The sequence below is a fragment of the Osmerus eperlanus genome, chromosome 11 (genome assembly GCF_963692335.1).
Source record: "Osmerus eperlanus chromosome 11, fOsmEpe2.1, whole genome shotgun sequence".
Lineage (NCBI taxonomy): Eukaryota > Metazoa > Chordata > Actinopteri > Osmeriformes > Osmeridae > Osmerus > Osmerus eperlanus.
Window position 1 is genome coordinate 4,341,382 of NC_085028.1, and position 23,264 is coordinate 4,364,645.

Consider the following 23,264-nt stretch of genomic DNA (forward strand, 5'->3'; position numbering starts at 1 on the left):
ACTTTCAATGGGAGAGACATTTGAATGGATTTGCAACCTTACACAAATAAAAATATTTTAGACATTACGGTAATCCTTGACAGCGCCTCTGGGCTCTAGCTGGCTAAAAACTGTCAGCTGAGTTTTCCTTGCAAGTGTACAGGGAAAAAACACGGCTCAACGAAACACGTCAAGCCATGGCAGCCGAGATCCATTCAAGGCCCCAAACATCAAGACCAGTTCTTCTTAACAAAATCGAGGGACACTCAGATGCTGTCAATGCTGCTGTTTTGATTCCAAAAGAGGACGGAGTCATCACTGTTAGCGAGGACAGGTAAGAAGGCTGGCAGCACTGGCTGTGTTGTTGCACGCCATCTAGCTAGCTGGCTAGCAGCTAGTAGCTGGTATATTGGCCGAATTTCTAACATTCCATGGAAAATGTAATCGACAGGTCTAAAGTGGTCTTTACCTTATTCGTAAACAGGAATACATAATTCCTGTTTCCTAGCATAATAGGCTTAGCTAACGTGACTAACGCAATCAATAATAAACAGCATTAGTATTGGTAAATCTCAGAACAGAAGGCTTGAATCCAGTCTGTGTCAGGTACTGTAGACTAGCTGCTAGCTTCATTAATATAACTCCTACCATTCTCTGTAGCAAGATGTGGACTGTTACTGTAGACGAAATACGTTGTTTTAGTGCTACAACGCACTTATTTGCCTGCGTTCCCTGCTTTCTTAGCTACGTTAACTGCTTGCTTCTAAATGTTGGCTACTGTAGACTAGCTATCCAGCTAACAATAAGGAGTTGCCAAGTGAGTGGCAAAAGACAGACCGGAATCAGCTCACAATAATTTGTGTCCTCAGGGCAATGTATTTGATGTGAGTGAAATTCACGTCTACAGTAGCTGCCATATCTGCATGCCAGACAATTGTACGTATTAAAGGATGTGAATCCAGCTAATACTCTAATACCAGACAGTCCAGTAAGGAAAGTAAGGAAACGTCATTACTAACTTAGTTGAGGAAGCTCCTTCAGTGTAGGAAAGACCTAGCCTACGACTTTTGAAAAAATCGACTTGAGTGCTCATGCTTCTTTTACCCAATACTGTTAAGGTTGTTAAATAACCAGGCTCAATTAATGTAGTATCCTGACTGAATAACCAGGCACAATAAATGTCAATCATTATATTTATGTCATGCTAACTGAATGGTATGACTATGTGGACAGTTCATTACTCTCCATTAGCCTATCCTTATCATTCTATTGTCACCTCAGTCCTTAAGGCATGTTGAAGTATGAATATGTAATTTCCTGTTTCACCAGAACGATCCGGGTATGGCTCAAGAGAGACAGTGGCCAGTATTGGCCCAGCATTTATCACACCGTCTCCTGTAAGTGTAACATTTAGCTGAAGTAGCTTGTTTTGAAAAAGTTGATTTGAAAGTTGTTTTCACATGTGTATGTGTGTGTGCCTATACTAGCGCCATGCTCCTGCATGTCCTACCACCACGACAGCAGACGCATCTTTGTAGGCCAGGACAATGGTGCTATTGTGGTGAGTGTAATATGAGCTTACAGTGAAAATACATCTGTATTAGAAGTAATCTTTGAGAAACCCAAAGGCTAAATCTGAAAACTTGTAACACTGGTTGTCATTGACCCCATTTTTGTTCTGTTTTGAATGACAAACAACATGTCTACATTTCATGGGTAATGTAGAAAATCCAGAATTAACTTGCTGTTGTTTTGGTTCTATTTGCAGGAATTTCTCATCTCGGAAGACTTCAACAAGATGAACCTTGTCAAGACTTATCCAGGTGAGATCGGAGGGGCTTTCCTGCTGTTCTGTAGCCATGAGTAGTTGTGATGAAGTGAAAATGTGTTGAATGATGTTATTGTGGTGTGGTACGCGTGCTGGTGGAGAGGTCCCACCCAGCCCCATGAGAAATGATGTGGTTAACTCCCAGCACGGCACTGGGCAAGCATTTCTCTTCTCTGGATAGGAGGCAGAGGCTGATGTCACTGAAGCACCAGAACCGACACACACACACATACACACACACAAAGAAAACCCGTCCCCAAATTCAAGCGGATGACAAGTCATCCAAGATTAGGCAAATCACCGCTAGATGACATGCTCCCTCAAATTGGCATATTGGGTGATTCTGCTGGTCTCTCTCCCCCACCACCACCACCGTTTCAGAGAACCTGTGACTGACGCTCTAGCCACTCAGCCTTGTTTCTCCTCTCATCGGTGGAAAATTCGGCTTTGGAAGACATTAGAGCCAGAAAACCAGATATCCCTCTAGAAGTTTCCATTTGCTTTGGGAGGGATGTGCTCCAATTATTCTCCTCCAACTAAATGAATTCAAAATGGCTCCTCCAAGTGATTCATCGTATTTTTTATGCTGAGACATGAAGAGTGAGGTTGAGTGATGAACCAAGAGGGTGACCCTCTCTAGGGTCAGAATCCTTGACCTAGATGAAACCTTCTGTAGAACTAGGAAAACATCTTCAATGTTCAATCTACTTTAGATGGCAAATGAAGCCTTCTTCTAAATCTTGAGGACTTCCCTTTGAATCTCGATTCAATGGAAGAAATTTCGGCCTTATCCGTACACAAATAATTTGTGCTTTTTTTTCCGTCTCTCTCTGCGTGCGTGTGCGTGTGTGTGTGTGTGTGGTGCAGCCCACCAAAATCGTGTGTCAGCCTTGGTGTTTTCTCTGGAGAGTGAGTGGGTGGTGAGCACCGGACACGACAAGAGCGTCAGCTGGATGTGCACCCAGAGCGGCACCATGCTGGGACGACACTACTTCGGCTCCTGGGCCTCCTGCCTGCAGTATCCTTCCGTGTGTGTGTGTGTGTGTGCGCGCGTGCGTGTGTGTGTTTCCTCCATCCGTTCTTTGTTCTTCCTCCTCCAGCCTTTCCTTGACCTCCGTGTCCAGGTATGACAACGCCACGCAGCACGCATTCGTGGGGGATTACTCAGGGCAGATCACCCTTCTGAAACTGGACAGACAGTCCTACTCTACCATCACCACACTGAAAGGCCATGAAGGTAACACCGCACACACACACACAGTAGAGGATATGATTGTCAGATTGTCACTAAAGCGAGAAATGTAAGAGTGTTGTATGACAGTATCCTCTACGGTCCACTCACAACAGATACTGAGAAGGGAAACCCCACAGCTTAATGTTATTCAGCTGATCAGTTCTGAAAGTGTAACACTCAGTACAGTCTGTAGTGTACGAGGAACTGCGGTGTGCCGGCCTGCTACTATTGTGTCAGACGGTGTGAGACGCACAGCTTGCACTGTGTGGAGCTGTGGTTCTTCTTCCATCACAAGGTTTGCTTGTGATGTGCTGCTAGTTTCCCCATGACTCAACTCAAACCTCCATCCGTCACATGTCTCAATCCCTCACTCTTTATCTCGCACTCCCCCTCTCTTTCACCTCTCACCCTCCCCATCTCTGTCTCACTCCCATTTCACTCTGTTACTCTCTCTGTGTGTGTGTGTGTGTTTGTGTGGCAGGTTGTATAGGAGCTCTGTGGTGGGATCCTGTCCAGAGTTTGCTGTTTTCTGGGGCGTCAGACCACAGTGTCATCATGTGGGACATCGGCGGGCGCAAGGGGCGCACACTACTTCTGCTAGGACACCAGTAAGTCTGGTCTTTGTGTGTGTGTGTGTGTGCGTGCGTGTAGGTGAGTTGTCTACATAAAGACAAAAGGTCAAGCATGAGAGGGAAATAAATCCAGTTTTATTAGCAGCCTTTGGAACGGCAAACAATCCTCTAAAGTTATCAGTGCTCACCCTGCTTCTGTATGTTCCACACCCTTGTCATTTTCCCAGCCTCCTTCCTCCTACGTTTGTCTCAGTGGCGAGGCTTCTGATCTCTGCCAGTCAATGGAGGCACCATCAATACCAAGCAATATTAATATGCTTAGCATATTTCAGCTAACTCTTCTTCTTCCCACGTGTCAACCCATGGGACTGTGCCTCCTCCCTCTGAGTCCGAGTCCTCTTCCTCAAACGCGTCACGCTGTCCTCCGATGACCGCGTGACGCGTTCCTCGCACGTCAGTCCAACACCGTGTCCCTCTCCTTCCCCAGCGAGCGCGTGCAGGCGGTGCGTTACCTGCAGGTCACCCGGCAGCTGCTGTCCTGCTCGGCCGACGGAGGCATCACCGTGTGGAACATGGACACGCACAGGGACGAGGTAAGCCCCCGGGCTCTGCGTCCGCGGCACGCTGCCCTCTCAGCGCCTGGGCACACGCCATCTCGAAATCGAGCCGAGTCATCTCAAAAATCGAGTTACCAAAGTCGTTATACCCTGACGAGGGAGGACGTGATAGGTAGTGGGAGCTGGGAAGGTGTCACTCGAGGTCACCGTGTGGGTAATGCGGCGCTTGTGGCGTTGCCTGGGTTACGTAGCGTGTGCCGCTCGCTGCTCGCTGCTGCCCTCTGGTGTTGGACCGGTGGGCTGGAATTTAGTGAGTGATTTGAACACACTGCTTTCCATTCTTTCCTCTCCCAGGCTCCTCAGTGGCTGGAGAGTGACTCATGTCAAAAATGCGAGCAGCCTTTCTTCTGGAACATCAAACAGATGTGGGACAGTAAGACCATGGGGCTTCGGCAGGTACGGATAGCTGGGATCCGTAGTCTTACTGCGATGGCTCGAAATACAATGGTTCCCTTTGAGGTTGACACTGAACCTGAAACGTGTGTGTGTGTGCGTTGTGTGTGTGTGTGTGTGTTGTGTGCAGCACCACTGCAGGAAATGCGGCAAGGCGGTGTGTGGGAAGTGTAGTAGCAAGCGCTCCACCTACCCCATCATGGGCTTTGAGTTCCAGGTGCGGGTGTGTGACGCCTGCTTCGACACCATCAAGGAGGAAGAGTGAGTAGTTGGACAGGAAGTTCCCTCCATGTTCTGGTGTCCTCGAAATGTCTCCACTTCCAGTGCGTCGCTTCCTCAATGCTTCTGGCATCTGTTCCACTTGAGCCAGCGGAAGGGAATGCTTGTTCTCATGACATGCTTCCTTGTGCGTGCGTGTGTCTTCTAGTCGGACAGCCCTGGCCACGTTCCACGAGGGGAAGCACAACATCTCCCACATGGACATGGACCCTTCCCGAGGCCTGATGGTGACCTGTGGTAGTGACCGCATCGTCAAGGTCACGCTCTTCACTGGTTAAACATCACACACACACACAAATTCCGCATGATGAATGTGGGTCTGTGTTATAGTTGGCATCCTTTGGCTGGGTAACGTAATGACAGCAAAGTATTTCCGACTTCCGTGTTGTTGGACTTAGTTTGTTTTTGATTGGTTTCTTTTTCTACAGATCTGGGATATGACACAGGTGGTTGGCTGCAGCTTAGCAACGGGTTTCACTCCTCGCTGACTGGCCCCTGCCTCCTGTTGGTCCCAAGACTCCGCCCCCTCATTCAAACCAGAGAACTGCAGTCGCCATGGAAACTATCCTCTCATCTCTCCGACTCCTCCCTTTCTGCTTGTGCTCTTTTAACCCAATCTGGACGAATGGAAGAAGTAGTTTGTGTGTGTGTGTGCATCCTTGCACCACGCCTGCATGTGTGATTTAAATGGGTCTCAGGTCTTATTTGCAGCTTGTATTTGGCTAAACTTATTCTAAGCACAACGTGAGTTTGAGAGTTTGTATGTACGAGCGTGTGTGACTGAGTTTGTTGTATAGTACTGATTGTGAGGATTGATATTGATAGTTGTTTTGTTTGGCTTGTGTTTGGTTCTTTCAACATAGTTGGTCAGCCCTTATTTCTCTTGCACTGTAACGTGGGAATTGTAAAGCAACCCAAATCCACCATTCCCCTCAAAACCATTCCTCTCAGCAGCATCGATCTTTTAGCATTTAGTAAACACTAGGTGGATGTAGTCTTTCCTGGCCACTGTAACATAGAAACATGACGTTCGTATGCCCTCGTGTGTGTGACGTGTACACTGCTAGGTGTAGTTCCCTTGTTTACCTCTCCCACTGAGGGAGAGAGCGTTCACTCTTGCTCTGCGCTCCCTCGCTGGTTCTCGTTCTCTCTTTCACTAGTCGGCCTTAAAATCTTGTGTTCGTCTCAGGAGGCAAACACAGAAGACTCTTGTCAGAGGGCGGAGCCAGATGTGTCTGCCATAGGCCCACGCGTTTTTTTTTGTTGTTTTTTTTTTACTCAACTAGTCCACTCTCACCCTGCATATGTACAGACACCATGTGTAGCACGGATAAGTCCACTCTGCTGCCTTTTGTGACAAGTTGTATGGGTATCCTGTAAAAGAAACTGCGTTAAGGTTTCCTCAAGAGGGTTTTCTTCTTTAGACCGGCACTTGGTCATTGAGGCGGTACGTTCAATTGTAAATGTAGCACTAAACATTGTCATACTCTGTATTTCTGGTGAAGTCATTGTTTGTTGTGGAACATGAGACTGGGTGTGTGTGTGTGTGTGTTTCCTCCGGGGCCTTAAGATCTTAAGCCTTCTAGATGTTTCTAAACGTTCAACTCATGACTGTTCACGCACACACTCACTCCACTCTGTAACTGAATTTTTTTGGGGGGGTTGGTGGGGTGGTCATTTCTCAACCTTCTTTTTTTAAAGGTTGACTCATTAATCTTAGTGCTCTACCGCCCCCATCTCTCCGTCCTCCTCTCTCCCTGGCATGGCTTCCGGAAGGCTCTCACCTGCACTGAATGCACATTTTGTGTTTTGTTTTTCAGGACACATTTTAACACCATTTTGATTTTGTTTCCTTTAAGGTGTATGCGTCTTTAAGGGTGTCAATGTCGGTTAACATATGATAGGATAGACTAACACTTGTTCAAGGTAAAAAATAAATTTAAAAAAACTTAGACTTAGAGAACTTACACTGAAATTCCTGATAGTAGTCACATTCAAGTTTGGGTCGTGTAGTGTGTGTTTATATTTGTAGGGATTTGTAATTATGACGATTGTGTTCATGGTATCCGTTTGTTAATTTATACTGTGTGTTGGTCTGGTGTAGGACAGGTGCAGGATGGTCACATTGAAAGGAGTGTACTGGCAACACCCCACACACCACCTCCACACACCACCTCCACACACCACCCCCACACACCACCCCCACACACCACCCGCACACACCACCCCCACACACCACCTCCACACACCACCTCCACACACCACCCCCACACACCACCTCCACACACCACCCCCACACACCACCTCCACACACCACCCCCACACACCACCCCCACACACCACCTCCACACACCACCCCCACACACCACCTCCACACACCACCCCCACACACCACCCCCACACACCACCTCCACACACCACCCCCACACACCACCTCCACACACCACCCCCACACACCACCCCCACACACCACCTCCACACACCACCCCCACACACCACCCCCACACACAACCATCAAGGATGTTCAGGGTTCTTGGCCATGCTTTGCTACAGAACAATCAGGAGCTCAGTTGTTTTTTTTTTTATAATTATCTTATGTTCAATGGGATAATAAATATCCCAAGTTCCAGTTCTCTTTGATTACAAACTGTGGGTTTCCGCTATGAGGAGGAGCCATTAACCAAAAGAGGTCTGTGTAGTTTCCCTTGCTGAAACCTCCGATTGAGTTTATAATTAGTTTATCTGGAATTAAGTAGGTAACTCAAACAGGCTTGTCTCCCTTGAAGAATTTATACCTTGTCGTTAATTTGTTTATTTTCCCCCATTAGTTTCAGTCTAATATTTGTTTTTCAATTTGATATTTTTTTTTTCTGTCCATGTCAGCTTATAGATTTTTAGATCAGATACATTTTTGTTTGTGTTTTTAGAAGCCTTGTAACTATACTTTGGCGACGCCTCATATAGACACCATACCATGTAAGTTTGTAGCTTGTTTCCCTCATCTTCATAGTGACATATCTGCTCGTAAAAGAAAGTGTCCACAATGTTGTATATCTCTAATAATTGTATTTTTAAACCGAACCCTTGTTGATAATACAATTCTGACTTTAGCCTCCCTGTGGCACATGTCAGTTTACAGGGAGGAATAAAATAAAAACTTAATAAAGATATTATGACCTGTTATGTTTAGTTTTTTTCTTTCAATTTGTTATCACATTCAAGAATAAGAAAGACTAAGAGGCTTTTCTCACCAAGGTGTTTTTATTCAAGCTTGGATTCCCAGATAACACTGCAGTATGTCACAGTAAGTAACAGCAAACCATAGAAGTGCTTTTATCATTAATCCCTTAAGCATACTATCAGTAGTTAAACACGTAGGCCATTCTCATAATGCACATGTCAGGTCATACTGTAGGTTGACCCTGTCTCTAGTCTGAGGGCCATGTTGGACTGACAGAGAAGCACGTCTCAAGAATGGGCTCAATCTAAGATGCGCTGTAACTCCTACTGTTGTCAGCTCCTGTCTATCATCATTATTCACAGTTGTATTTTTAGTATTATCATTTGTGAGGAAAACACATACAGTTTCCATAGTGAAGGAACTTAGTGGTAAAGACATTCAACACCAGCCCACCCAGGCAAGTTAGATTGAGCCCAATCGGCCGGTGACTGCATGTGATTGATGGATAGGGTGAGTGACGTGACTTAGGTCAAATCAGATTCCCATCTGAGTGACAGCTTCCATTAAGTCACTGTGTGAAGGGGCGGGATACACATGTTCTGTCAGTTTGAGTGCTTAGTTGAATGCGTAGTGTACTTTCTAAGAAGTGCTTCCTCCATCAGCAGTTTGACCTCATGACCTCTGAGCAGAAAGACAGAGACAAATCAGTGTCACCATCACACTGTTCATTGGCTGTAACACAAGATTAGTCATTTATTAAAATACTCTTTAAAGAATGTTAAAATGGGTCTATAGCTGTTTACAAACAGCAATATGTGTTAAAAAGTGAGAGTGAGAAAAAGAGTGAGATAGAAAAGAGTGTGTGTGTTTGTGAAAAGGGGGGTGTATTGGGGAGACTGTTGACTGGATTGAGCAGCTCAGTGGGGTTGGAAGGTCTTGCTCAGGTCCTCCATCACACTCATGAACTTCTGCTCCTCCAGGGGGGAGCTGTGGGTCCAGGCCAGGGGCAGATGGGCAGGCACCATCTTCCGGTCTGACACACACACACATTCAAAACAGATCAACTGTAAAATGTATAAAACAGTGGGCTGTATCTATATACAAACACAGTTCCTGACATTCATTCATTTGCTGTTTATCTGATGAAAGATAAAGATTTCTTTTGCCAAACAACATGCATAGAGACAAAGGTGTGGTGTTTGTTTATGCATTTTCTGTGGTGCTTCTCTATGGGGAAGGTCACTGAGGTCACACAGTGTGTGCGCACATGTGTGTGTGTGTGTGTGTGTGTCTGTGTGTGTGTGCACGCTGGCGTCCGCTGTACTCTCTGGTAGTATCTGGTACCGAGAGCTGCCTACTCCAGCTGTGATGGAGCAATGCCAGAGCACTCCTCTCTACAGCCCCTTGATTCACTACACCGACAAACACTGCACAGAGCCACGTCTCATCCCACTCATACCCTCACACACACTTCCAAACACACACATACCCACACACAAACACCCATCCAACCTGACTTGAACACCCTCCCGCCCTTAATCATATCTATTTTCCCTCATCTCTCTCTTTGTCTGTTTTTCCTCCGGCTACCATTAGTTCTTGTCACTGAGAGGTCCACTGTGCTGATGAGACTGTTTGTCTTAAAGAGCCCTCGTTTTTCTCCTGGAGCCCTGATGGAGAACTCGTTGTGAGGAGAGAGAGAGAGAGATCCAGCGAGGTTGGAGAAAGAGAGCGAAACATCTCACTCCACTTAAACTCCCAACATCCAAAGCTTCAGACAATCAAACAGCGAACGTGTCACGATCCATTCAATCATGGAAATACCAACTGAAGGGTGTACAGGGACCCGGCCTACCCTGGAAGAAGCGTCCGCTGGGCCCTGCAGCAGCCGCCTCAGAGAGGGCCAGCCACACCACGGTGTCGGCCCCTTGCTCCGGGGCCCTCAAACTCTCCTTCATGGACCGATGGAAGTCAGGCATGGCGTTGGCCACCGCTAGAACCACACACAGGGAGAGGGAGAGAGAGAGAGAGAGAGAGAGAGAGAGAGAGAGAGAGAGAGAGAGAGAGAGAGAGAGAGAGAGAGAGAGAGAGAGAGAGAGAGGGAGGGAGGGAGGGAGGGAGAGAGAGAGAGAGAGAGAGAGAGAGAGAGAGAGAGAGAGAGAGAGAGAGAGAGAGAGAGAGAGAGAGAGAGAGAGAGAGAGAGAGAGAGAGGGAGGGAGGGAGGGAGGGAGGGAGGGAGGGAGAGGGAGAGGGAGAGGGAGAGGGAGAGGGAGAGGGAGAGAGAGAGAGAGAGAGAGAGAGAGAGAGAGAGAGAGAGAGAGAGAGAGAGAGAGAGAGAGAGAGAGAGAGAGAGAGAGAGAGAGAGTAAGAAGGGAGGGAAAGAATAAAGTAAATACACAGGTTAAGTGTGCTTTGGAAAAAAGATAAACAGATGATATCCTGTTTGGCAACTGTTATCTACCTTTCAGATCATAATAGTAATGATCATAAACTGTAAACTGTAATAATAACACTTATTTTAATACAATTACAGTAAGAACATGTGTAGTAAGAGTACTTATAGTAGGAGTGTTTATAGTAATAGTAATGGTGTAATTATAGTAATAGTAATAATAGTAATAATAATGGTGTACCCATTTGTAAAGTACCTGGGGTGTCCACCCAACCAGGGTGCATGACAGAGAAGTGAATGTTGGTGTGCGCTTTGGCCCACTGCTCTGTCATCACCACCTGCTGCCTCTATAGGACACACACACAAACATGCAGACACATGCACAGACACATGCACAGACACATGCACAGACACGCACACATTTTGCTACTGTTTCAACCTTAATATACACACACAAAGCAACAAGCTATGCCAGGCCATGTCATCGTGTAGTACACCTAGCAGTATATCCCCCTCTACTTGTCAGCTATCAAAACCAATGTGTGCCTTTCAACTCTGTGAATGACCACCAGTGCCCAGATTCAGAAAGCTGCGATCACACCTTGTTCTGGGCGTACACCATGGTGCCGTCGTAGTGGCCTCTCTCAGACTGCAGGTTGCCTGACCTCAGCTTCTGAACAAGCATGCCTCCGGAGGACACTGTAACCTGAGGGAGGGAAGAGGGAGGGAGGGAGGGAGGGAGGGAGGGAGGGAAGTTTTAGGAAATTGAAAGAGGAACTTGGTGTTTTGGTGAAGCACAGGATGCATGAAATAATGATTAAGAGTGAAAGGTTGTTCGGTTGTTGTTGTAATTCAGTCAGTTGGAGCTGACTGATCATTAATATTAAAGATGTATCTTTGTGTGACTGTGTGTGTTTCTGTGTGTGAGGAACAGAGAGAACGTGTGCGTCTGTGTGAGAATTTAAAGAGGATGAGAAAGAGAGAGAGAAATAGAGAGAAAGTAAGCGAAAGAGTCAGAGACAGAGATTTCCAACATAGGGCCATCTAACTCACCACTCTGGGTTCAGCACTCTTCTCCAGTAAGGGAATCAGAGCCTTAGTCAGTATGTACACTCCTAAAAACGTAGAAGAGAGTTGGGAAACAGGGAAATCAATACGAGGGATTTCGAACGTGGTATTTAGTCTTTCTGTCTGGTTTCTACTCACCAAGGACATTACTGGCAAAGCTCTTTTCCAGTCCCTCGGCATTGACCTCCCTCTGGGTCATTATACAACCAGCATTATTAATCTGTACGGATCAATTGCACATAAAATTGGAGATCAATCTCACATGAAGAACTACTAAAGTCCTACAGAAAACCCACAGGAAGTTAGGCAGGAGAGAAGAACATGTTTGGGGGAGGGGTGGTTGAGCTTCCATCACTCACCAGGACATTGAGAGCTTTGTACTTTTTCTTAAAGGCCTCAGCAAACTCCCACACCTTCCTGGTCTCAGACAGGTCCAGAATGTGAACATATACTTCCTGAGAAGACAGAACTCATCGTTGGGTTCGGGTGTAGTCTGGTTTGTCGCATTACAGTGCGGCATTGGGCCCCTTTAAACTCACCTTGTTTCCTGTCTCCTTAACGATGTCAGCCCTAGCCTCCTCTGCCTTGTCTTTGTTCCTGCACACCATGTGGAGTGTACCACCTGCGAAGACATGGAGGGGTTATACCAGGTCACAGAAGTCTATCCACAGTACAGGTGTTCCTGTATAGGTATATTGGCTTTAACTCTTTAAGGGAATGGATCCATGATGACAATTAATTTGGATAGAGGAAATCTGCTGTTAGCATGACTGAGATACCAATGCTCAAAGCCATGCACACCTGATTTGAAATCCCCCCCCTCCCCCCCCATCGTAGGCGAGGCCTACCTCTCTTAGCAATGGCCATGGCAGTGGCTCTCCCTATGCCACTGTTAGCTCCTGTGATCATGAAGGATCTGCCCGCCAGAGCCACATCAATGTCTTTCTCCACAAAGCGCTTGGCTGCCGTCAGGAAAGCGCTTCTGCAACACATACACACATTGGTCTTAGCTTGTGTATGTGTGTGTGAGTGTGTGTGTCAATAACCAAGCACTGACTGCAGGGCTTATATAAGGCCAATATGTGTTTGAGGTAACCGTATGGCCAAGCTGTCACATCAGGACAGCTCCACACACTTACAGCCAGTTTCCCCTCACATGGATTAACCCTAGTCCTCGACTAAGAACTTTGGTCGAATTTTCCTCTTGCTTTAGGACTAAGTTTAATCCATGTCTGGGAAACTGGGCCTTAGTGTTCAGCAGTAAGAAAGAGAGACGGGCCACCTTGCATGATCTCTTAACCAATGACAGAAAGACGGCGTGTTGCGGAGGGAGACACAGCCGGGCAGCTCTTGTGTGTGGCTCTTTGAGCACCTCAATGATTGTCATTGTTCGACGGCTCTCACCAATGACAGCAGGGGGGTACAAGAGAGAAAGGCGGCGCCGCACTGAACGATTATTTTGGGCTAAATGCGGCCTCTGTTCCGTCGTGTCACCCAGAGAGCCATTAGCGAGGGCCGGGGTCAGGCCGGGTTGAGACAGAGAGAGGGAGAGAGAGAGATGGCTTTCTGGGAGAAAGATGACATTGAACAAAGGGACGAGGAAAAGAATGACAAAAGCACCTCTTTAGAAGGGTAAGCTTTGTTGTTCAGGACAGTGTGAGCGTCTGAGACGATCCAAAACATTTTGTCTCATTCACAATTGATGGGATTACGGACTGGTGCACAATATGTAGTCCGAGGCAAATAGTTCAACCAAACCCGACTGAAATAACGTCAATTCTTTTCAAAGGGTATTTTGTGTAGATTTGATCCATGTCGATTTGAGCAATTCCTCAACTAAGTGGATCATTACTAGATATGCTCTTCCAAAGTGTGATGTCTCGAACTCCCAGCTAGGTGGCTCAAGAATTTCAGATGGGGGTTTCCAAGTCAACAACCCTGTGACCTGTGCAAGGCATATCAATCTGAGAAAGATCTCACTGTTGTGTTTTACGGCTCTCTATGGCCGCTAGTCATTCCACTGATTGAGTAGACCGTATGTGACAAAAGGGGGATGTTCATCATGCATTGCATAGATTAACCTTGAAGGCCTTAGCTGTCACCAAGAACCTCCTATAGAGATCTTAAATCAATTTCCTACTGTAACACAGACATATTTCAAACATGATATGAACAGTCAAAAGCAGGATATTCATCATGCAACCATCTACCAAGCGTTTTATTAAGGATCAGTCGAGTCTAACCCTGATACATCCAGAACTGTTGCAAAATAAACATGAACAAACATATGATGAACATGATAATCATGGACAAGGATAGAAACACAACTCAAATGTCACACTTCTGCTGAAATCTATGATTCTCCCATGAGAATTGTTTTACCCATCCTAGAGACTTATTCCTTGTTCTCTCTGAGGGTTTACATTGACTTTAAATTGGCATATGTTAAGCCCTTTTGTGACATTGCATGAAATAAGGCCTATACAAATATAGTACAAATCTTACATATGACTTGAATGTGACAAATTAACTTTCATGTGTATGCACATGCACTTACATGCAAACACAAACACATACACACACACAATGTAGGATTTTGGGGAAACAAAAGGATGTAATAGTGGAAGCAAAATTACTGTTGGATCCAATTAGTTGGCACATAGGAACAAGCGGCATTAAATACAGCTGACAAAACTATTTTAAATTACTATTTATTTAATAGTTGTTAGCCCAACAAGTTGTCTCTAGTATCTACACAGAAAAACTAACATAACTCAACAGTGGAAAATAATTGCCAAGTATTTCTTACCTTGTAAATTCAGTCAGCCCTTTCAGAAACCAGGCAGAGTTTCGGTAAAGAGACATTGTTACCTCTGGAATCCTCTCGGCCGTTACTGTGAGTTCTGCTCCCATTTTAACATGGACCAAGACCACGTGTGTTGAATTTACATTGTACCGGGTGACACCTTGGGTCACCAAGCGGCAACAAATGAGGGGACTGTTGTGGTTCATTCAAGTTCAGCGATGTGCATTTGTTTGTTTGTCAATTGTAATTTCGTGCCCAGTTACAATACCTAGGCTACATCACAAATGTATAAAAACCCTGTGCTCATCTTAATTCATTTGATAATAATTACTTCCCATATTATTCACAGTTTTATATACATTCACAGTATTATATACATCCATCCCAACTCTACAAACACAATTACATTAAAAAGTTTTATTTTATTACTGATTGAGCAGGGTCTATACTTCTCTGTGCACCTTGCCCCGATCGAGCTGATAGGTGTCAGCCAATCCCGAAACAGTTTGACGAAAGCAGGGCGCGGTGCTCCTGAAGAAGGTGTGGTTTTGCCACTTTACGCACATTAGCCTATTCTGGGAGTGTCGACGATGTCTCATTCCAAGATACCGGTTTTAGTCGAGAAATAACAGAAAATAATACACTGTTCTCAAATTCAACAGAACTCTCCGCTAACTGCAGTGGCAAGATGGTAAGTTTTTGAATATAAATCGGTAACTATTCAGGATGTGGCATTCATATGCCAAAGAAGCTATTATAATAGCCTGACACCTGTTCTATAGGTGAGGAAGGTTATGGTCTTATCAGACAGGTGACAAAGTCTGCGGTGTTTTCACACCTTGGCCATTTTTGTGTACGGAGTGTCATCTCCACCTGTTTTAGTTCCTGATGTTGGTATAATCTGGAGTGCGAATGGGAAATTATAAAAGAAACGTAGGTCAAAGAGCACCACGGAAAATTCTTCCCGAGAATGAATGGCCTCGTTAAGGCAATAGTGTGTCCATGAACAAAGTAGCATTTATCATGACACTCGTTTGCTTTTAAGAACGTGTTGTGGATCTATGGTGTCAGTAAGTACGCTGATAGTTAACATAAGGTAGGTTGTGTTCCACTTGTGTGAGTATGCAGTGGGTAAGGCTTCATGTCTTATGTGTTTATGTGAGCGGTGGATATTTCTCCAGTTACTGATTCACTTCACGGTAATAACAACGTTTGTAGACTTAGACCATGGCCCTTCAGATTATACCAAAGAACTTGTCGGGCACGTTTTTATCTGTCGCTCTAAAGACAACATGTTCATAACCACTGCCAGCCATTTTATAACCATATTTCCAATTGTAAATTAATTTCCTATAATTCACACCATAAGATACTATTTATTTTTAAGTTCTGCCATGATCTAGCCTGTGTTCATATCAAATGTGGTCTACTCTATATAATCACATGGTACTAAATCGTAAAAAAAAATCTAATTCTGTGCCTATATGACTCAACTTTACAAATACCTAATTCTTGTCCTGTAACAGATTCACTTCCTGTTGCTCTTCAGCCGACAGGGGAAGTTGCGTCTGCAGAAGTGGTTCACCCCGCTCCCGGAGCGAGAGAAGAAGAAGGTGATCAGGGACATGACCCTGATGGTGCTGGCCCGCCCACCACGCTCTTGCAACTTCCTGCAATGGAGGGACCTCAAGATCGTCTACAAGAGGTGAGGAGGGTGGTGGATAGGTGAGGAGAGTGGTGGATGGGTAGGTGAGGAGGGTGGTGGAGGGGTAGGTGAGGAGGGTGGTGGAGGGGTAAGTGAGGAGGGTGGTGGAGGGGTAAGTGAGGAGGGTGGTGGAGGGGTAGGTGAGGAGGGTGGTGGAGGGGTAGGTGAGAAGAAGCAGGTGGAACTCACGTTCATCCTCACACTCAAACATAAACACACGCACAAACAAACATATGACCACAACTCACTTCCATGGCTACCTTTGAACAAGTACTGAAACACATTATAAACTCACAAAGCCAGGGATACAGTTTAGGGGCTAAATAGTCTACACCTCATTCGTTCCACAGAAATGGGTATAATGTAAAGGACCACCAATATACGCCTCTTCAGTTAACTTTGAAGAACTATGTTTGACCTTTTCCCGTGTACTGTAGGTACGCCAGTCTTTATTTCTGCTGTGGTCTGGAGGACCAGGACAATGAGCTGCTGACCCTGGAGGTGCTACATCGATACGTGGAGCTTCTGGATAAATATTTTGGCAATGTAAGAGTGATAGGACTGCACAGTCATGTTTTCAGCACACTCATCTTGCAAGGGTTTCTTGAGAAACTGTTCTTTATATCAAGAAATTTCGTTTTTAAAATGTACATTCAATTTAAGAGGTGTTTGTTAAACACAATGTGTGTTTTTCAATTAATTATTTATTTTGCTTCTCTGACTGATAAGGACATTTTATGTGTTTGGTCTTGTCTGCAGGTGTGTGAGTTGGATATCATATTTAACTTTGAAAAGGCCTACTTCATCCTGGATGAGTTCCTAATGGGAGGCGAGATCCTGGAAACCTCCAAAAAAGCTGTAGGGACCTCCATAGAGGAAGCAGACTCCCAACAGGAGGTAGTTTGGAACTGACATTCTTCAACTAAGTATTTTCATAACAACATCTGCCCCTTACTGCCTACTATGAAAAGCCAATATTATTGTTATCATGCTATTTAATGTAATTTCCTGTTGTTTTGAAGGGAGATGAAATACATTTGGATTTAAATGAATATTCTCTTGGTCTCTTCACAGACAATGGAGGAATACATGAGTAAGCCTACATACTGACATACAAGAACATTTAAGACATATCGAGATTGAGAATTGAGAATACTTTGACACAGGTGTTTTTACGATTTGTTTCTACAAAAATTTGACTTTGAATTTACATTTGTATCTGTTAGATTATTTGTATCAAGCAAGTGTGTGTTACTTTCACAGAATTACTGTGCGGGGGAAAATGTGTTGCGAGAATTGTAATAGGAGATATCTCTGTTATATTCTTCTGTTGTGTGCGATACCTGTGAAAAGTTGATTATCTTAGTGACATGTTTGTCTTTCACGTTTAATTCGATTACTGCCTCTGCATTCACTACATTTGTGAAATGTCTTAGGGTTGATAACTTACCTTTTCAAATGCTTTTATTAAAAATTATTTTACTTCTTAGTGTCCTCTGAATACTATAGGTTTAATAAAATAATATCAGTGTAAATACTGTCACACTGATGTTTTTGCTTTAGTTTGTCTCCACCTGTTGTTGATAAAGGGAATCCATGAATGTGGGGCCTGGGGCTAAAACACCAGTAGATGGTACTTCTTTATATATCCAAGGGCAAATTGTGGCATTGCAGCAGGTAAAAGATGAAATAGGAATAGGCAATACAATACAATACAGATTACCGATACTATAATGCTAATATGCAAAACAAAATAGCCTATATAAGTATTCTAGCCTAGTATATATAGCCTATAATAGTTTTTTGTTTTCACTTTTCCAATTGTTAACTGGATTGTCCAACAGGTCCATATTAAGAATACAATCTGCTCATTTCCATAATAAATTCCAACTTGGTTTGTGTTCTCTAAAAAAGGAAACATTACGCAGTAAGGAAAAAATAAAGTCAATGCTTTATTAATCTCAACATCACACATTACTGAAAACACGTAAGAAATATAGTTAAGAACACAATACTGCATCTGAAGGATCTGACAGGTTTGGCTGTATTATGTGCATTGAAATGGCTGGTGAAAACTTGAACTATAAAGTGGCCTATTAACTAGTGTTTTGTTAACTAGCCTATATCAAAAACATTGAATATACCACAAACCCCAGTTGCTAACATTAATAGCCACTGCCCTGAAGCTACATCTGTCCATAGAGGTCTAAAGAAATTTGCTACACAAGCAGGAATTGTTGTAAATCTACTGAATACACTCTTGCATGTTTTTAGTTTTCAAAATACTTTATTATGATTCTCCCCCATCAAAAGAATATAATATGTACCATATATCTACATACTTCATCTACACCATCTACATTCCTTAGACAGATTTGGCATTAAGGTCCTTATCTTCGCTCTCGTCGGTCTCTGGGTTTAAGAAGCTCAGAATTTTCAGTAGTGCCTCATCATCTAAGGGTTGCGTTTGAGTTGCACCTCCCATGTCTTCGGTTTCTGACTGCCTTTTTTGAGATGTACTTTTATCTGAGTCCATATGGTCGAAGTAGTCCTGTATCGCCTGCTCGAACGTTCCAAGGGCGGGCTGCTCCTTCTGCGAGAAAGGTTGAGAGGATCGCTTTGGACTTGCTTTGCTTTTTATTGGCTCCGGATAAAACGCCAACATTTGGCCTGTTAAATATGTCGCTAGCTCGTCTTCGTCAACAGAATCGCCATAGTCATCCTTTATCTTCTCGGGAACGCCAGCATGAGAGAATGTGCGGTCTCCTTGCCTTGCAGTTGGCGCGTGGGGGCTTTTATGATGTTTGACAGTGGCCTTCTGATTTACCAGGCTTCCCAGTCCGAGAATGTTTAGAATGTCTTCTGTGTTGATGTCTTCTGTGATACCTCTTGCTTGAGCCTCGGGCAGCTGTCTGTTGTAGTAATTCGCAGGGGGGCTTTGGTACTTTTTGTAAGAGTTCAGCTTATCCTCAACCTTGGCTAAAAAGTTGGGCTGGTGTGTCTTTGCTAGATTCCTCTGCGGGGTCCGTTCTTGTTGAATGCCCTCTCCAGACTTAAGCATATCCAACAGATCCTCTGGAGGTATCTGTAAATTCTGGGAGATTCTGATAAGCTGGTAGATAGCCTCGGGGTCGATGGACTGAGTCGCCCTTCTAACAGCCCTTTTCTCCTCCTCTTCTAGTTCTCTTTTCTGTTGATCCTCCTCGGTTTTCTCCAGCACCTTTAACAGGTAGTAGTCCACCAGCTTTGTGAGGTCATCTGGATCTTCTCCTGGGCCAGACTGTGTTGACCTCTTTGCCGGGTAATTGCCTTCATCATCATCATCATCATCATCATTCTCCTCGTCTTCCTCCTCCTCAACATCATCATCACCGTCAAGGCCTCGGTCAAACTCTTTCCTGTTGCCTCTCTCTTCCTCCTCCATCCTGATCTGTTTCTCCAAAGGTGCCCAGTCCTCTTCTGCAGGCTCTTCATCGTAGTCCAGGTTCCTCATCCTCAACATGCCATCATCAGTGTTATCATCCTCTTCATCTTCATCATCCTCAGCATAGGCCTGCCTTTTGTGTCCGGCCTTGCCATTGGCCAGCCTCCCAAGTTCCTCGAACACAGACTGCAGAGTGGCCAAATTCTGGGGCGTGTACTTTTCTTCCACGTTCTCATTGGTGCGTTTGAAGGGGCTCTCGCGGTCTGAGCTCCTCTGCCTCTCCTCCTCCCCCTCGCCCTCCTCTCCTTCATCTTCAAACATCAGAGGGTACTTTCTGGGAGGTTTGCTACTGCCACGCTGCTGCCGTGCCCAAGGATAAGCCCCACCTTCTACCTGGCTGCCATCCTCCTCTAACTTCGCCGGTCTCCGCCCAGTTCCCGCCCAGACTTGGCTGGCAGTGTTGCGTTCTGGCGCTGGTCTGGGACTTTTTTCTCCCTGTTCGAGGGTACCAAGTAAAGCTTTCAGCCACTCCTGGGTCTTGTCCTCTGCATTGCCTTCTCCTTCCTCCTCCTCTTCCTCCTCCTCCTCCTCCTCCTCTTCATCTTGGTCTCGCCCAGGCTCTCTCTGGGTTTGAGATGGAGTGGTTAGTTTTAGCATCGAGCGTAGTTTTTCTGTGTTCACGCCTGCGACATCGTTGTTTGGAGAGTGGCGGTTCTCATCCTCGGGGGCCGCCCCGGTCTGCTGGCGGAGGGTCTCGATGTACTCCAAAGCTTTGAGCATGTCGGCGTTAGGGGGCACGTAGGGGGTCCCCCTGCGTGCGTCCGGCTCGCTGGCCGTCAGTCTGTGTTCTCTGACGGACGCTCCCTGAACGTCAGCGGTGCCGAGGATGAGGATGAAGAGCAGCGGGATTAAGGTGAGGAGAAGGGCCATCCCTGCCGTAAAGAGCTTGGGTACGGAGGGCATGGGTCACCTGGACAAGATATGAGTAGAGACATCATAAGGGACCTTTTGGAATTACTCTTAACACATTTTTACTGTTTCAAACTGTAGTATTTCCAACATATTGTCTTGTGTTAGCCTATATGTCTGTTATCCTGTTCTTTTCCTCAATCAGACATGTGGATGTTATTTGGAAAATGATTTTATATAATCAAAACTCCAGGGTCTGAAATGTTATCTAAAGTCAAAGTAGTTTCATGAACTACATTTGATACTACCGTATGTGTTCTAATAGTAGCAGTTCATCTGCTAGTTATCTGCGATAGGCTGTTTTATAACCCGTCTCTATTGTAAAATAAAAAAGATTTCAGTCAACAGAGTCTTTGCCTGTTGCTTGAATTATTTTTTCTGTTTGTTTCTGAGAATGAAAATGGCATCTGTTGAACGCCCTAATGACTGTTTGCCGACCAGTAATAGCATGGGCATTCAGCTCGCCTGTAAATCTCATTAGTTTTCAAATTGCTGTTCTCCGGAATGAGTCACACAACCCGTTGTCTTGGTAACCCTTGGACGGATGCTCGCTATAGGCTACATCCACGACCATAGATATATGTCTATGTCCACGACGGTCTAGTGTGTTATAATAATAGGCAACTGTAATATCAAGTTTTCAATGAAAACTATTTTATATTGTCATGCAGGACTGCGAAACAGAAAATAGTGATGCATTTGTACAGATCGGCGATTTATTTTCGACTTTAGCATAATTTGTTATATAAAGAGCCAATTTGACTGCAAACCCACAAAGCAGAGCTAAACACCATAGCTACAACATCAAATAACATGGCATCACTGCGGTTCGAGCAAATGCATCAGGTTGCTTTAAATGTCCAAATTGAAAAAATCTCAAATAGCCTTATAACCTATTGTCTAAGCGCAGGATCAGCATAAGCAAAGTTGAACTTGATCAGATATTAATCTTACCTTTGCAATTAGTTTTCGTTGAGAGTTGTGAGCGGTTTTAGCATCTCTGTCTCATGAGCGCGTGCAGGGATTCTCTGGTTTCAGCACCGGGGACAGTTCCTCCTGCTATAAGAAGCTCCACATGACTCGTGCGTCAGAGGATAAGCTACGCAATATTGAAATCAAACACGCACACACACACACACACACACACACACACACACACACACACACACACACACACACACACACACATTATACAGGTCGTCATGATTTTAAAGGACCTATATGGAGTGCATTGTTTTCGTTACAATGTCTGTCACTTTGTGTTGTATGCTGCATTGACTCATGGTTCTTTGGGTCGTGCTGAGGAGATCAAGGCCTAGCTACTATTTAAGTTGAAGTAGGACACACACTATTAAACATCTCTGTCTGCTCTTTATGAGATGTATAGGCCTATGGTTGAGAAGGATGGACGTCCCATTAGATGTTTGGTACGGGAGATGCAATAAAATGAGAAGTCATTTTGCACCACCACTACGTAAGGCTTTTCACGGCCGAGAATTGTAGTTAATTCTGGGTTGTAGTTAATGCTGGTTCTCCAGTAACAGTAATGGGGTGCTTACGCTCGTCTTTTACAGCCTAGAAAGAGTTAAAGTCCGTCGATGACTCACGCGCTAGATCCGCCAAAGAATGAGGCGGGGTAAGAGGACTGCGGAGGGAGACCTTGCGCCATGGGAGGTGTGTGTGACGCTGCCTTCGCCAGCCAGGACAGGCTGGTGTTATATTTGTGGTTGCCTGTCAAGTCTTAAGCGCAGGTCAGAGGAGGCGTCGTCCGTTTCATTCATGCGTTTTTTCCAATCATGTTGACCGGATGAGCTTACCTAGACTTACCTTAACTGAGAGTTCAGTTAGTTATTTTGACTAGTGGGTGTCATTCCAATGTGTTTATTGTGCATTATGGGCATCGAGAGTTTAAAATGTACCCTTTAACAGATGGCAATGAAATGCTATTTATTATACTTATGTCTATCTAAAACATTGTATATTCTGTTTGTTTAGCCCCTAATCACTCACACACTCGTGCACACACACACATGCACACGTACACACACATGCTAACAAACACATACATACCCACTCATGCACACAATCGAGGCTGCAAGCAGTAGAAGACAGATAAGACTCCAACTGACTGGCTAATTGCTTGTGGCTGTAAGCTTGTATGTCACAGAAGCCAATAAAATAAACCAATTACAGCTCTTTTTGGCACCCTTCTTGACAAATGACCCTTTGGCCCCCACTACCCGACCACCAGAAATATGGAGGTTGATTGATCAATAGCATTTATTCCACAAGAAATTATCTCTTTTGCACCTAAAAATACAAGTTCAAGTGTTGATTGTGGTTGTATTTTTAAAATGTATTCGTTTATTTGTCAGGGACAATGCAGCGCACATTATTACATACATAAATAACGTTGTAGATGTGTTGCATAAAAGGTTTTTAGCCAATAGGCTCATTTGAAACCCCAGTCTCTGGTCAGGCCTTTCTAAACAAGTTACGCGAATAAAATTTACTGCATAGTGTGAGTTACACAATCATGCAGCAGATGCAATATATTAATATATACAGTATCAACATTTCACAGATTCATAACCACATTACACACAACAGCACATCATGTAATAACACAATACATTACAACAGGGACGTAACAACACAATACATTACAACAGGGACAACAGAGTGTGTGCATGTGTATGCTCGTGTATTTATGGACCTGACTCAGTGGCTACATGTTTGGTTTTCTTTCCAGTGTTTCACCTTTCTATTAAATGTTTTCAGTTTGGTTTGTGTTTTTATTTCAGTTGGTAAATTATT

At 44.6% G+C, this 23,264-nt stretch overlaps 4 protein-coding genes across 6 annotated transcripts; 2 read left to right on the forward strand and 2 right to left on the reverse strand.

The window, feature by feature from the left end:
- The first annotated feature begins 135 nt into the window (after positions 1-135).
- On the forward strand, positions 136-8,085 carry wdfy1 (WD repeat and FYVE domain containing 1). Of its 2 annotated transcripts, XM_062473019.1 has the most exons (12): positions 136-313; positions 1,309-1,376; positions 1,467-1,540; positions 1,748-1,802; positions 2,675-2,825; positions 2,932-3,044; positions 3,523-3,649; positions 4,101-4,206; positions 4,525-4,626; positions 4,754-4,884; positions 5,051-5,159; positions 5,331-8,085. In XM_062473019.1, exons 1-12 carry the CDS (start codon positions 177-179, stop codon positions 5,388-5,390), a joined length of 1,233 nt encoding a protein of 410 aa, XP_062329003.1. In that variant the 5' UTR covers positions 136-176; the 3' UTR covers positions 5,391-8,085. The 2 variants fall into 2 exon arrangements, 1 of the variants encoding a protein (XP_062329003.1); XR_009931608.1 differs by lacking the exon at positions 5,331-8,085 and having other exon boundaries at positions 4,525-4,723.
- Positions 8,086-8,150: 65 nt separating this feature from the next.
- dhrs12la (dehydrogenase/reductase 12-like a) lies at positions 8,151-14,512 on the reverse strand. 2 transcript variants are annotated; one of them, XM_062472676.1, is made up of 10 exons: positions 14,353-14,512; positions 12,392-12,525; positions 12,083-12,165; positions 11,903-11,998; positions 11,682-11,763; positions 11,529-11,590; positions 11,077-11,181; positions 10,732-10,822; positions 9,939-10,076; positions 8,151-9,116 (listed from the first exon to the last, which is right to left on the reverse strand). In XM_062472676.1, the coding sequence occupies exons 1-10, from the start codon at positions 14,454-14,456 to the stop codon at positions 9,001-9,003; spliced, it is 1,011 nt and encodes a 336-aa protein (XP_062328660.1). In that variant the 5' UTR covers positions 14,457-14,512; the 3' UTR covers positions 8,151-9,000. The 2 variants fall into 2 exon arrangements, with proteins under 2 accessions (XP_062328660.1, XP_062328659.1); XM_062472675.1 differs by having other exon boundaries at positions 10,717-10,822.
- A 411-nt stretch (positions 14,513-14,923) lies between these two features.
- ap1s3a (adaptor related protein complex 1 subunit sigma 3a) lies at positions 14,924-18,003 on the forward strand. Its single transcript, XM_062472678.1, has 5 exons — positions 14,924-15,040; positions 15,876-16,054; positions 16,492-16,600; positions 16,814-16,951; positions 17,129-18,003. The coding sequence occupies exons 1-5, from the start codon at positions 15,038-15,040 to the stop codon at positions 17,162-17,164; spliced, it is 465 nt and encodes a 154-aa protein (XP_062328662.1). The 5' UTR covers positions 14,924-15,037; the 3' UTR covers positions 17,165-18,003.
- Positions 17,987-20,463, reverse strand: scg2a (secretogranin II a). The gene has a single exon (XM_062472674.1). It carries the CDS (start codon positions 20,439-20,441, stop codon positions 18,420-18,422), a length of 2,022 nt encoding a protein of 673 aa, XP_062328658.1. The 5' UTR covers positions 20,442-20,463; the 3' UTR covers positions 17,987-18,419.
- Positions 20,464-23,264: the final 2,801 nt, after the last annotated feature.

Excerpts from the sequence above, each read along its gene's own strand:
- dhrs12la (XM_062472675.1), bottom strand. The coding sequence starts at position 14,456 with ATGGGAGCAGAACTCACAGTAACGGCCGAGAGGATTCCAGAGGTAACA. Across the intron at positions 12,526-14,352 it reads GGGCTGACTGAATTTACAAG|AAGCGCTTTCCTGACGGCAG; the intron begins GTAAGAAATACT and ends TATGTGTTGCAG. Across the intron at positions 9,117-9,938 it reads CAGCGGACGCTTCTTCCAGG|ACCGGAAGATGGTGCCTGCC; the intron begins GTAGGCCGGGTC and ends TGTGTGTGTCAG.
- wdfy1 (XM_062473019.1), top strand. The coding sequence starts at position 177 with ATGGCAGCCGAGATCCATTCAAGGCCCCAAACATCAAGACCAGTTCTT. Across the intron at positions 1,377-1,466 it reads CATTTATCACACCGTCTCCT|CGCCATGCTCCTGCATGTCC; the intron begins GTAAGTGTAACA and ends TGCCTATACTAG. Across the intron at positions 3,045-3,522 it reads CACACTGAAAGGCCATGAAG|GTTGTATAGGAGCTCTGTGG; the intron begins GTAACACCGCAC and ends TTTGTGTGGCAG.
- scg2a (XM_062472674.1), bottom strand. The coding sequence starts at position 20,441 with ATGCCCTCCGTACCCAAGCTCTTTACGGCAGGGATGGCCCTTCTCCTC.
- ap1s3a (XM_062472678.1), top strand. Across the intron at positions 16,601-16,813 it reads TGGATAAATATTTTGGCAAT|GTGTGTGAGTTGGATATCAT; the intron begins GTAAGAGTGATA and ends TCTTGTCTGCAG. Across the intron at positions 16,952-17,128 it reads AAGCAGACTCCCAACAGGAG|ACAATGGAGGAATACATGAG; the intron begins GTAGTTTGGAAC and ends GTCTCTTCACAG.